General features: G+C 32.6%; 1 protein-coding gene across 1 annotated transcript; it reads right to left on the reverse strand.

Annotated features, from left to right (window-relative positions):
* Positions 1–481: 481 nt before the first annotated feature.
* LOC143248512 (transmembrane protein 64) lies at positions 482–10,424 on the reverse strand. Its single transcript, XM_076496931.1, has 3 exons — positions 9,061–10,424; positions 6,460–6,621; positions 482–1,769 (listed from the first exon to the last, which is right to left on the reverse strand). The coding sequence occupies exons 1-3, from the start codon at positions 9,682–9,684 to the stop codon at positions 1,629–1,631; spliced, it is 927 nt and encodes a 308-aa protein (XP_076353046.1). The 5' UTR covers positions 9,685–10,424; the 3' UTR covers positions 482–1,628.
* Positions 10,425–14,408: the final 3,984 nt, after the last annotated feature.

Here is a 14,408-nt window from a genome sequence, read left to right on the forward strand (position 1 = left end):
AAAACAAACTTAATAAAACATTCATTATTAAATCAAATACACACATAAAGAAGACCAGAAGCAGCATATATTATTTCTATTAATTAAATTGACACAAAATTTGAATATTATATTAACACCTCAAAACAGCAACTGAATAACTCAGCTTTTACTCAAAAATATCCATAGGTATGTGTAGCTTACTGGTTAACAAAAATATAAAGCAAACATTAAAATGCTACTTGTGTTATAATATTTACATAAAACTGTATACTACATTTTCATTTCTTTATAATAATACATTTTGTCCATTTCTCTCTTAATAACAACAAAACTGTACCTTTTTAACCAGTTAAAAAGTTTTATTTAAATCTTACTTAAGGCACAAGTATGACTATGGATTTGGTGTTAAGCTGAAATTTTTAAAGAAAAAACTAAGCAGCAGCATGTGTTTTTGTTAAACCAACATTCTGTAAAAGCAGTAGAGTTAACAAAATTACAAGTTCTTTTTTTTTTTTTTTTTTCAGGTAGAAAACTGACATGAACAAACCATTTATAAGTAACAGTGAGATTTAAGGTCAAGTTGTCTACTTGCACAAATGAAGGTAGCAATGAAAAAAAAATTATAGTCAATATATATATACACACACACACATACATATATGACACTTAATCACGAGGAATTTGTTTGTAGTATTTAGTGAAAATGGATTAAGAAACTAGCAACCAAGATTGTAAATGTGATATTTAAACCTAAGATTACTGGTTGGGTTCTTATAGATATCATTGCATTTCTAAACATATTATAAAATATGAATGAATCAAACTGCTTATGGATCCATGAATTATTGACTATGGGGTCTCTAATAGCATATGTGTCACACAGAAATACTACCAATATTACAATTAATTTCACAAATTACTGCTGGGAACCCTGTTAATTTATTTTGCACAAAAAATTATTTGATATATATTTTTAGGCAAATTTTTTACATTGAGTGTTTTAACATGCAATTATATAAAATTAATATGATGTGATATGGGACCCTACAGCTAGTATTGTTTGTTTTGAATTTTGAACAAAGCTACATGAGGGCTATCTGTGCTAGCCATCTCTAATTTTGTAGTATAAGATTAAAGGGAAGATAGGAAGTCATCACCACCCAACCTCAACTCTTGGGCTACTCTTTACCAATAAATAGTGGAATTGACTGTCACATTATAATGCCCCCACGGCTGAAAGGGCAAACACTTGGTGTGATGGGGATTTGAACCTGCGACCCTCAGGTTATGAGTCAAGTGCCTTATCTACCTGGCCATGCTGGGCCACAGTTAGTAAATAATCAGCAATATGAAGGTTAATAAGTGTCATTCTTCATATTTTATTATGGAAAAATGGAATAAATAAATGGATTAGAACACTACTTTCATTAAACTTTCAAGTGCTCTTTTAAGAAAATTATGGTGTGTTTAAATTAACATTTTTAAAAGTTAAAAATCAAAGTATCTTATTTGCTGCATTGTTTAATGTCATTCTCAATTAGTTTAATCTAATTTGTATGCACATTTGCAAGGAATTCACACGACAGCATTAAATTATCTTACAAAAAACACAAACACCTGCAATATACCTTCAAGATTATTTTACTTTATAATTCAATATAAGCACTAGTTCCTGGTGTTTCAGATGTCATTTTAGTTTTTGTCTGTAATTCCTTTTCCATTGTTCTTTTTAGCTCCCGTCTTGCTTTTCGGACAATGCAAGTCATAAGACCAACACTTACAAGAATCTGAAAAGACAATAAACAGGCCAATTTTTAAATAAACCTTTAAATTACATTATGAAAACATCTAGAGACAGTCCATCTTTTCAATTTTTAACTTTTTTCACATTATTTAAACATCTCCATTAAAAAGGAGAATGCTGGAGGTATATAACCTGACAAAATATTGAAATTAAAGCTTAAGACATTTCAAACATTTTTTTTTATAAAATCACTGACATATCCATAAACTAACTTCTGTAAAAAACAAATCAAGATCAGTTATAAAGTTCCAGTCATAATTAAACAAGGGTAAAATCAGAAAAATGAACACAAAACAAAGGATATATTCATAATTTTGACATTAAAATATATATTTTGATGAATGAGAGCTCAAATTTGAATATGTATGAATCTCATAAAGCCTATATCTATAAAAATACAGTAATGGAAATGAACATGAAAGCTAATATTTTCTTAACTTGTAAATGCATTTGTAGTAATACCCTGACTCACACTTACAGCTGTTACTCAACAGCCATGGTCTTCCAATAATATCTTGGTACTTCTCCTCATTCAAATAATGGTATCATTTTTTTGAAACTGATTCAATCCTAGTTTCTAGCACCAGCTCTTAGTGGAGAGTGTTAGTGAGTTAAGTTTTATTGAAAATATATTTTCAATTTAAGAAAATGTTCATTTCTAAAACATACTTTCACTCACACTTATAGATAAAATTCCACATTGATAAGGTGGAGAGATCAGGGAGAAAATTACCCATACAGAAAGCATCTGCATAGATCACTGGTGTTTCAATAGAAGATTGGCACCCTAGTGGGAGAACCCTACTAGAACCCATATAGAACAAGTGTGCTCTTCACTTGCAACTTAATTGCTGTATAATATTGTGGGTGGAATTATACAGAATTCATCCAGTCTGTAATTATAAGCACTCATCCTCACTTCTCCCCAACCATGTGGACAAGGTAAGTTCCACTTGCTCCCTGGAATTATAAGAAGGACATGGAAAAACTATGTTCAGCCAAAGACCCAGGATACAACCACCCTGCAATCAGAATTACAAAGAAACAATGTACGCTCTTCCATAAACAATGTACTAAACTAACATTGATCAGAAAGAAGGCCCAGGTTCAACCCAACCAGATAGTTAAGCATCAAATCTGAGCCTGTATTATGAGTGAGCTCCCACATAGGCTGGTGCCACTCCTACTGATATCTGAGAAAAAAACATTTAGGGGCCTGGGTAGGAGGGATTCCAGCATTACCCTTTGCTTCAGGTCTTTGAGTTAGGATTAATCATCCAAATCACATCTTCACCACTACTATCTGCCTGACCTGTAGTGTTCTGTTTCCCATAGATCCTTAGGATTTGTAACTTAGTTCCAGAATTTAGTTGGTCTGTAGGAAGTGAAAGATTTGTGCTAGTTCTTTCAAGATTTTATTCCCATTAGTTGTTGGACCTCAAAAGACTGCAGAAAAAGCCTCTGTCCATCACTCCAGTCACTGGAAACCAGATGTGGTAAGGACTCCCTATCTCCACTACTTAGAATCTGCACATTAGGAACATCTGAAGAATAGTGCAATATATGAACCAAGTTCCCTAAATTTCTTAAAGCAAATTGTCTTCTGATTTATGCAGTCCAAATATCAGAAGGGATGCACAGGATCCCCTTATGCTTTACATGAAAGTCTGTAAGTGGTGGTCCAACATAACACAGCAATACCATCCAGTAAGCCTTTAGGTAGTCTTAAGGTACACCTCATTTCTACAGTGCATATTGTAATCTACATAAAGTACACTAAATTAGTGGTTGTTAATGTGAATCATCTTGATAAAAGCACACTTGCCTGAGCAACACTCTCTACAGAGTAGATCCTATAAAGAAGGTAAGGAACCCTGAAAGGTAGAAATGAAAAATACTCATCCTCTGTATAATCAATCAGAAATGGTTAAGAGACCTACAGGGGGTAGGCAAAAACCCTCAGATGAAGATATTGCCAGATCACACAAGTAATGTGAGATAAAGGTATTGGGGAGGTCTACAGTATCCTCCAGTAGGCAATTCAACTGGGCCATAGAAACGTAACAAATGTGATTAGACATGACACACAGAAAATTCCTCACCTTCAAAGAGAGGCCACAATAAAATATCAATATCTAGAATCTCTAAAAATGTTGGTGCAGGCAATAAAACCTTCAAGACCCTCACTGAACATGACCACAATTGAAATCTGATTGGACATTTGGGACCAAGGGCTCAAAGTGAGTTAGGAACCCAGAGAGAACTGAGAACCCAATGAAAATTTAGTCTTCAGAATGGAACTGTAGCCAATAAAGCCACTTTATACAGAGCAATTGTGGAAAATGCAAAAATTCCTGCCAAAAAGCCAGGTCAGAAAATGAGTTATGGTTGCACTTCTGATCAAAATGGGTTCAACCTCCTCCCAGTACACCATTGCCAATATGCATGTCACTTACACTGATAAAATGTTCATCTTGGGACTCAACAAAAACTGAAATAAATACATGGCAACCTTAGAACTTAAACCCCCAGGACATGCAAAAGACTGCATAACTTCTATGTCTGAAGCTTGAGCTTCTAGATAGCCATGTTGGATCATGGCTGTCTCCACAGAGATGGCCTAAGAGGAAGTGGTGGACACTCAAGAGTACTGCAGAAGCAGAAACCATAATGTCCAACAGAATGGAGGTGAAAAGAAATAACTTGTACAATATGGCAGAACACATGGGAAACCTATGCAAGTCTGAAAGAAAAAAACCAGAGCTGCAACACTTGACACTTGTGCACAAGATATTCTGATAGCAGTGCAATGCAACCAGTATAGCATAAAGCAGGTAGGAGTTGACTACAACAAATTTGGACATCCACAATTCCAGTAGAAAAAATCATCAACTCAGATTGAGGAATGAGTAATTTCTGAAAACTGGAGGATAGAGGCATTAATATAGATGAGAAACATTGATGACTGGACACCACTCTGACTCTCTTACTACTCTCAGATCAATAATCAACCAAACTCTGAAAGATTCCAAATCCTAAGGATCTGTGGAAGATGTAAACACTACAGGTTGGGTAAATAATGGTGGTGAAGATGTAAAATGAATGACTAATCCTGACTCAAGGACCTGTAACCTGTAGTGCTCTGGATCTGTGGTTAACACATATTCAAAAATCATCAGTGCCAAGCCTCCACAGACCCTGAAGGCATACAATGACTACTTACATTGCTCATGGAGATCCAATCAAACAATAGAACCCTTGTAAATAGACAGACTCTATTCTGGATATCAATGTACTGAAGGGCTAATGCTGGGATCCATCAACAGTGGTGAAACCATGACCCCCAGTAGGAATGAATCAAAATATAGATGACAGTGACAATACTGATGAATGTAGAAGCTGACAACTGAACCAGTATGCATGCTAACAATGGTTCCAGCTTTTCATTGAGGAAGTTGGTAATCCTGAAAGTCTTCCAACAAAGTGAAGTGAAAGGAAAAGAAAATGATGGATTTTACAGTTGTAGCCTATTGATTTACCCTGCCCCACCAGGAGACAGTGATGTATTCAGATTACCTACCAACTCCACCTTTGAATCATCAAAATATAAGAAATAGATGTATTACTTGAGATTCAGAAAATGCTTCTACCTTGTGGTGATAGGCTAAATCGTGAAGTAATTTTTCCCTGCATAAAATACAATGTGCTTGGATAGAGATAAAACAGAAACTTTCAATCATCAAATAAGGTGCAGGCTTAATAGCAATCAGGGAAAGACCCAAAACATCATACACTCAATGAATTAATTGAAAAACAGCGAAATAAATGTAGTTTATCACAAAGTACCCTCTTTTTTTGTTTTTATATGTCATTTAAAGACAGCACTGACTGAAACAATAGTTGGTCACATAAGTTTGTTTCATTAGAGCAAAGCAACATTGGGTTATCTGTTGTATCCACTATGGAGAATAAAATACCAGATTCTAGTACTGCAAGTCTGCTCTACAGGTGGACTAAAATACCAAAGACTAAAAGAAGACATGAGAAAAAGCTAATCTAAATTCTCTCCAGAATGTAGAGAATCACCATCAATTGCAGTGTCTCAGAGCTCTCCAGAGGAACACTACAGAACTGAATTTGTCTCCACTTCACAACGAATAAGAGTCTCAATTACGAGTGATCCTCCCACCCTGAAGAAATCAGAGGTGTGATAGGAGAGATCTGATTTGCATCCATGCCTGAAATAGGGAAGTGTTGATTATCTGAAAAACAATGGCTGTATTCTAATTTGTACTTCACTCAAGGATGGATGTCAAGAACAGCACTGAAGGACCAAATGAACCTTTATTGTATGTATGTTTATGTTTGGTGAATTTTAGGTATTTAGAGGAGTGTGCAAAAGGTAGCTTCAAGAAAATTCACATGCTCTGTGTCACACAGGGTGATTTGGATGTACAATACGAACTCTTACAAACATTAGAATAGCTTGTCCATTTTAAAATAATACTTTTAATTTAAAAACACCCCATATATTTCAAGGGCCATTATTTAAAAAAAAAAAAAAAAACACAAGGAATTGTAAATTCTTTATGTAAACACTAATTAGAAAATTACTTGGTAAAGCTTTATTAGTGAAGTATCGTGATAAATACTGTTTGTAATTTCTTACTCACCTGTATCGAGATCATACTATAACCAGTAAAAGCAGTAGATTCATCAGCAAGAACTTCTTTCATTGAACGTACTGTAGTTCCCAGGTAAACACTTATAATTTGAGCTGGCAGAAGTCCTAATGATGATGCCAATACATAAACCAGCCAATGGATGGATGTCACCTAATAATTTGATAACATTTATGAAAAACTTTCAATCCTGATAATTCTGACCTAAAACAAAATGGCCAACTTCTAGTTAGACTCAAAGCATTGCATACAAATAATAAACACTTATTATTAGTATGAAGCACAAATGTTTTTATTAAACAATACAGCACATTGATTGTATTAAGTTGTAAACATAACTCTCAATAAAATTAATTAATTTAAAAGTTAAAAACTTGCAAAATGACAGGCCTGATGACTTAATGCATGTTATTAGTTTGAATTACTATTGGATAAGTACATTGATGTGCAGGCAACATGCAACTAGATTTTAATAGTACAGTTTGCTAAGACAAAACCTTAATGCACCATGTGATATTTGGAAATTGTTTCCTTTAGGTACTTATTAAGTACTATCTCATTAATTGAAACACACGTTATGAAGATTTTCTAGATTATCGAAATATCTGGATAGTCAGACCAGTCACTTCGAATACAATCAGCACTCCACTAATAGCAAATGTTATTGATTGGTAAATGTAAGAGTCCAAACTATTAAAGGTGGCCATGCAACTAGTAAACAAAATGTGTGTATAATAAATTTATCAATATATAGATTTACATGTTGTCAATTACTATATAGACTGCATAATCAAAATGGCATGTAATATAATTATATTCACATAAATCATGATTTTGTTCAAACCAATGACATACTTATAGAATACAAAATAATAGTACATGCATTTGTTTCTTGAATAAAGAAACATGTAATATAATTATATTCACAAATCATGATTTTGTTCAAACCAATGACATACTTATAGAATACAAAATAATAGTACATGCATTTGTTTCTTGAATAAAGAAACATGTAATATAATTATATTCACATAAATCATGATTTTGTTCAAACCAATGACTTACTTATAGAATACAAAATAATAGTACATGCATTTGTTTCTTGAATAAACAAATATGTAATATAATTATGCTGATATTTCTAAGCATTTTTGTTTTGGAGCATTTTGACTTGAAATAACTGTTGCATTAATAAGACTGTAACCTCTCAATACCTGACAGCTTATAATACATCCTACTGTGAAGTTCATTCATGTAAAAATTGTTGTAAACCAGTGCATACTGTAAGCACAGGTTGGGTGGTTCTCAGCTATACTGTCATAAAATGGTACACACATGAGTATACATGTTTTGAGGTAAACAATTACTTCCTTGATTCCTGTTCTGGTCAATTCCTGATTGACTCTGTAAGAGTCATGTATAGATTACTGATTAAGTTATCCAAAAAAACAACAACATGTTTATTATAACATAAAGCTGTTTGGATTTGGAACATGAATGTATAGATTATCATTTCAATTTTCTATTATGAACATTTGTCTATACATAAACCTATCTGAACTGTTGATGTACGGATTTATTGTGTTTCACTGTACTTATTTTTGAACAGTTACTTTAACACTAATTGCTTGAAAATTACTATTTATACAGTTCCACTTATAGATAATATATCAAGAAACTCAAATTCACAGCTCTCCATTCTTATATTGGTCACTTGGATGGGTGTTGAGATTTGCTTTGCATTGTTCTCTGGTTCAAAAGAATACCAGAACTTATCACATTCTTGGGATAACAAAAATGCCAACAAAAACTTGCATTTTTACTTAAAAAGTCTAGGGATACATGAATGAAGTTGAAAAACTTTACTACTGATAAGCATGGTTGATTTAGTATAACAGTAGTTTTTAACTTTGAAAAACTTAGATCCCACCATCAAAAAACACCTTTCTCTTCAATATTGTTACAATAAACTTTTGTGTATTTTCAAAGCAGTGTCACAAACTAGTAACAAATCTAAAAATTTCATTGAAACACACAACAAAACACATGTTGACAAGATAAAAAATAACTTTTTACTTACTGTTTTTTTTTTTAATATTATTATATGTTCAGCCTATTGCTAAGGTTTTAGCACTAATATCCTCCTAACTAGCCACCATTTACAGTATTGTGTACACATATATTTATTAACAGTGAACAACAGTACATAAGCTATAACTACAATAACCATTCTACCATAATCAGTCTTGATTATTTGGATGTTATTATTATTGGGTTACACTGTAATATTGTATTGGCATTTTTGTTACAGTTGAAACAAGTTGACATTCTTAGCTAAATTCTTAAAACATTTATTTCCAACATGAACACAAAACATAAGTGTAACAAGAGCCACAATTTTCAGATTTAATATTTTTTCAAAAGTTTTTGACACAGGCCATTCTTTTTTCTTCACTTTTATCACCTATGTTTTGATAATTATTTTTTCCAAGACTCTTAAAACCTTTTATAACAATATATACAAAACTTAACTCTTCTGTGAATTAAGATTCAATAAATTAATATTGTTTAAAATGTGCAAAGGTTACTTACGGCAAAGGCAGCATTTACCAAGCCAAAAGGTAAAGGTGATAGCCTCGAGACTGCCACAACTTTCACAGCTTGTGTGTTTTCTAAAACTGCCATGATTGGCCACATTGCTTCCATGGCTACAAGACGAGAAGCTATAAAATTCACCATATTTTTCTTCATAATAAAATGAGCAACACTCATTCCAAAAGCAGCAGCAACAATATTAACTGTTAGGCCAGGAAGAAATCCAAAATGGTATCCACATGCAATATTCAGAATAATATAGCCCCATACAAATGGGAATGACACAACAGTATAGAGGATAAAGAAAACAATACACACTATCCATTCCTCTTGAGAATCTAACCATATTAAACAACTCTGAATAAAGTCTTTTCCAATGAACAAGAGTAACAAAAATATTCCCAAAATAAGACTGATATATAAACATAAATACAAAGCATAGTTCCATGAACGTTCACCACTTGATGAATCTGTTGAACTATAATTTGTTGAAGAAAATTCTCCCTTTTCTTCATCTAATAATGATGTTTTGTACAACTGCATTTGAACAATACCCGATGTAATTTGTTTGGCATGTTCAGCATTAATTACAGGGAAAATATTTACACTGCCATAGTCCATTATATAATACAACTTTAACTAAAATATAAATCTTTCCTTTAAAATAATGCCAGTCATATTAGTTATAAGAAACTGACATGAGTTCATGCCTGCAACTTGCACAAGAAAGGTAGAGAACTGTAATTTGGTGTCAAATTTTAAAAAAACCAACAAAATAACTGACAAATGTAACAAGACAAGTTACAACTCTTTTTTAACATATAGTTAACAAAAGGAAATTAAACTACTGGTACTACTACTGCTAGTACTTGTACTACAACTTGGTACAAGGTTTAAACAGAAAACAACTAAGAAATAAATGTAAGTGAACAGGACAAAAATTGTCGTAGTTAAAACTGTTAGTTTATCTATTAGTGGCTTAAAAACTAGTCGAACAGTCTAAATCAAGACAACTGATATCGAGGATGGAAAAATGTTTGAGCTATAGTTGCAATTTGTAACGATAATTAATTATATAAACTAAGCCGTTTAAATAATAACTATATATCACAGACACAGGTGTTACGCAACCTTGACATCAAAACGTTGGTAGAACAATAATTTTTAATATATTAAACTTTAAAGTAAATTTCTCATTCTTTTACAAAATCCAATCTTATTTCTTAATTCCAAATACAAGTTTAGAGGCGTGATAACAAAATAATAATTCAACTAAATATACTGGCGTCCTCTAACATATGTCTGTAAAATACTTCTTTTTTGTTAATATTAGTTTTATTGCTATCGCTTTTTGAAGACTGAAAGGCGTTACCCAGAAGGATTGGATGGCTTTCTGTCACCTATTCTCATACTTTGTAGCTGGCAAAAAATAAGTTAAGTATTCATATATAGAAATGAATAATTAATTAAAATTTAGACAACAAATAAAAAAAATTATCGTGATAGCATTAATTTCAATATAGAACAGTATCTCAAAATACTTTGTTCTAAGGAAGGCCTCAGTAATAATTTTTAGCATCATTTTGGTGTGGTAACATTTTTGTCGAACAATGTAGTGTTTAAAATAATTGAGTATGTGAACTACTAAGATGTTAAAATCGTGGAGCAATACCTTTAACACTGATTTGGCGGGTAGTTGCCTATTGATATAATATAAAAATGAAAAATAAATCCCATTATCTTAAGCTTATATATTTTACATAAAACTTAGGAGCAGTTTGGGCAATATGTAGCTTCAACATTATATTTCATACCAATGATCAAGTACTGCTACATTTAAAATAACCAGCTTTTATTGTTCACAATATTTATTGTTTATTTTTTTTATAGTTAAGCGCAAAGCTACACTTTGAGCTATCTCTGCTCTGCCCATCACGGGTATCAAAACCCAGTTGCTTTAGTATTAAAAGCTTTCAGACTTATCGCTGTGCTACTGCAAAACCAGTATTTCTGGAAAACTATTTGTATCTAAAAATTATTGTATACTATTGTAGATAATAAACCTTTTTAAAATTATAAGATGCTTAAGCTGATCATACAGAGAGTAGAAAAATGTACTGTGGTATAAAAATACGATACATTTGTTTATTCTGTAAATTGAGCATCAAGTCCGATAAGATTAAAGGAACAACAAAGAATTACTCAAAAATCAGAAAACAGGAATTATTTAGATTTGCAAAGCTACGTTCAATTTAAAATACCCCATTTGCCAAATGTTCACTGTTTAAAGAAATGAGTGCTCGAAATTACAGATTTATTGATGAGAAGCCTTGAAATATATTGACTGACAGGGATTCTACAGCTACAATAATTTTATGTACTTTTTAATGAAAGCTGAGGAAATTGCCTCAAAATATAAAGAAAGAAGAGGATTTGGTTTGATTTGAATTTCGCGCAAAGCTACACGAGGGCTATTTGCGCTAGCTGTCCCTAATATTGCAGTGTAAGACTAGAGGGAAGGCAGCTAGTCATCACCACTCACCACCAACTCTTGGGCTACTCTTTTACCAACGAATAGTGGAATTGACCGTCACATTATAATGCCCTCATGGCTGAAAGGGCGAGCTTGTTTGGTGTGATAGGGATTCGAATCAGCGATTCTCAGACTACGAGTCGAGTGCCTTAACCATCTGGCCATGCCGGGTCACATTACAGATGTATTATGCAGTTTACGATAACCTAAATACATTATGTAGTGCTTGCTATAATTAAAGGCTATTTGTCTAGTATGTTTGTAATTAAGAATCAGTTATTCTTAGCTCTTCTGTAATTCTTCAACATTCTCACTACAGATAAAAATAACCAAAAGTTTAATGTCATTAGCCAACGTAACTGATGTGCTAATTATGCTCCTATAAATATCATTCAACTAGTAACAGTAATTTAATTTGACTGGATGCCATTAAACAGTATTTTGAGTTATTCCATTCAAACATTCTACAATTCAATTAAAGTCTTTTCTCAACACAAAGTAATTCTATTTTCTTACCTAATCTGTTGTGTGGTACCTTATCAAAATTATTTGGAAAATACAAGTATACCACGTCCATAAGTTTTAAATCATTCAAGAACAAGAAATGTTCTCAAGAAGAAACACAGATTAACAAGAAAATACTTCCATTTGTTGATCCCACGTTGGCTCTTATCTATAATATCATACATCACAATATGATTTTGTAAAGCCAGCTCAATAACTTGACCAATACAGTTATAACGAAAGAAAATTGGTGTGTATTTTAACTGATCTCCAATCGTGTGTGACAAGCTCTATAAATAGGATTAGCACGAGTCAAGATTTGGCTACATAGCATAAAACCAAAAACTGGATTTTAAAGTCGTTACCAGCAGGAAAATCTCAAAATAGTTCTGATAAAAAATTCAATATTATATTATGTATATATCAAGCTTATGGTACCTATGTATCCAAATATAAAAGTAAGTAAACATGGGCATAAATGAATGTGGCTGTGGTAAGAATTCCCCATAGTATATGACAACTTATGTGCCCAGAGATCTCATTCATTGCTCAAAATAACAATATAAAACTTTTCAGAATATTAATTTTATACAATTAATCACTGCCTGAAATTTGTCTTGGAATTTTCATCACAAACGATAAAAACACATTGTTGAACCATGATTATTAGTCCAATAGAAATGATTTTCCTGGCACGGCATGGTCAGGTGGGTTAAGGCATTCGACTCGTAATCCGAGGGTAGCGGGTTCAAACCCCTGTCATACCAACCATGCCCGCCCTTTCCACCGCGGTGGCGTTATATATTAACGGTCAATCCCACTATTCGTTGGTAAAAGAGTAGCCCAAGAGTTGTTGGGGGTGGTGGTGATTAATTTGCCTTCCCTCTAGTCTTACACTGCTAAATTAGGAACGACTAGCACAGATAGCCCTCGTGTATCTTTGCGCGAAATTCAAAGACCAATAACCAATTGTTTAGAAATTACCAGAATTTTGTGTAATCGTTGGGCCCAGGTTTTTCATGATATAAAAATAACTCCTATTCATGTAGTATGACTTTCATTTCCTTGATAATGTCTCTCTTAAAACAAAAGAAGGAAAAATAACGTCTGTAATAAAATATAATAATTCAAACATTTTGAGAGAGGATTTTTTGCACACCGTTACACTTAAACATGAGGTACACTAACAAATCGCTCCGACACTTGACTTCATGTAAAAATGACAGTAAAACTGGAACTGAAGGTTTTTACCGGATAACTTGAACACGACTGCTAAACTAATAGAAAACTAAGTGGTACTAAAAATTATGTGATCTATCTTGAAACTACAATAACAGCTTCATAGAATCTACGGAAATTTTACGTGAAATCTGTAATAATTCTGTTAAATTCTGCTCTCCCAAAGCTTAATGCTGTTTTAAACATATCAGTAAGATCAAATGTTTGACATAATAGAACAGTAATTGTTAAATCAGTTGGCCAACTGGCAGTGAAGATCAAGAACAAGTCCATTCTCAACAATCACCAGATTCATGAAAAACATAACTCAGCTTGCTAATTAAAAATAGTGTTACTGTTTCTCAAGAGAATCAAATTGGCATCTCTGATCGTTGTCCTTAATCATTCAAAGAAAGTTAAAGTTAGTAACTTGCTTAAATACCTCTGTGCTTAAACTATAAAAACAACATAAATTTGAACATTTTAGTTCTTATCCAAAGGGGTGGAAACATGGTACCTTAAACATATAGTACCTCCTCGTAGTAAACCATCAGTTTTTATACATTGTGAAATGTTCAAAAAGGTGTTGTGAAACATTTTTTTGAAAAAGCATTATGATACTTTATTCCACCTTATAATTTTATCTTAATGTTTACTGTTGGCCATAAAGTTCTATTTTAATATAACTTTTCCACATTAATGACATTCATTAACATATTTTTATCGACATTTTAGTCAATTGCAGTAATCGTCACACTTGTTTATTAATCACGAAAACTGACAAAAAGTAATCAGTGACTTGTCACAATGACATAATCGAGGTCAGGCTTGATAACAATAATTTGTGTTGACAAAATTCTTGTTGAAGTTTAATTTATTTCTAATAGATGTAGCTTATTTTATATAAAGAACAAACTATTTTGCTAGTTACATCTTTTGTTAAACTTAATAATAATACTTAATAAATAAGATTTTGAGTCAAATGTGGATCATTGGAAGATTTTGTCGCCACCACGGTACTCACTAATCTCAACAAAGTTTACCTGGTGTCTTGTTTATCTCATTATTTTAACACAAAAACGTTTCCTGG

The sequence above is a fragment of the Tachypleus tridentatus genome, chromosome 1, assembly GCF_004210375.1.
Source record: "Tachypleus tridentatus isolate NWPU-2018 chromosome 1, ASM421037v1, whole genome shotgun sequence".
In the NCBI taxonomy this organism is placed as follows: Eukaryota; Metazoa; Arthropoda; class Merostomata; order Xiphosura; family Limulidae; genus Tachypleus; species Tachypleus tridentatus.

What these genes read in the sequence shown, in the direction of transcription:
- LOC143248512 (XM_076496931.1), bottom strand. Translation starts at nt 9,684, where the DNA reads ATGGACTATGGCAGTGTAAATATTTTCCCTGTAATTAATGCTGAACAT. An exon ending in TGGTAAATGCTGCCTTTGCC is followed by an intron (nt 6,622 to 9,060) that starts GTAAGTAACCTT and finishes TCAAATTATTAG; the next exon opens with GTGACATCCATCCATTGGCT. An exon ending in ATAGTATGATCTCGATACAG is followed by an intron (nt 1,770 to 6,459) that starts GTGAGTAAGAAA and finishes TTGTCTTTTCAG; the next exon opens with ATTCTTGTAAGTGTTGGTCT.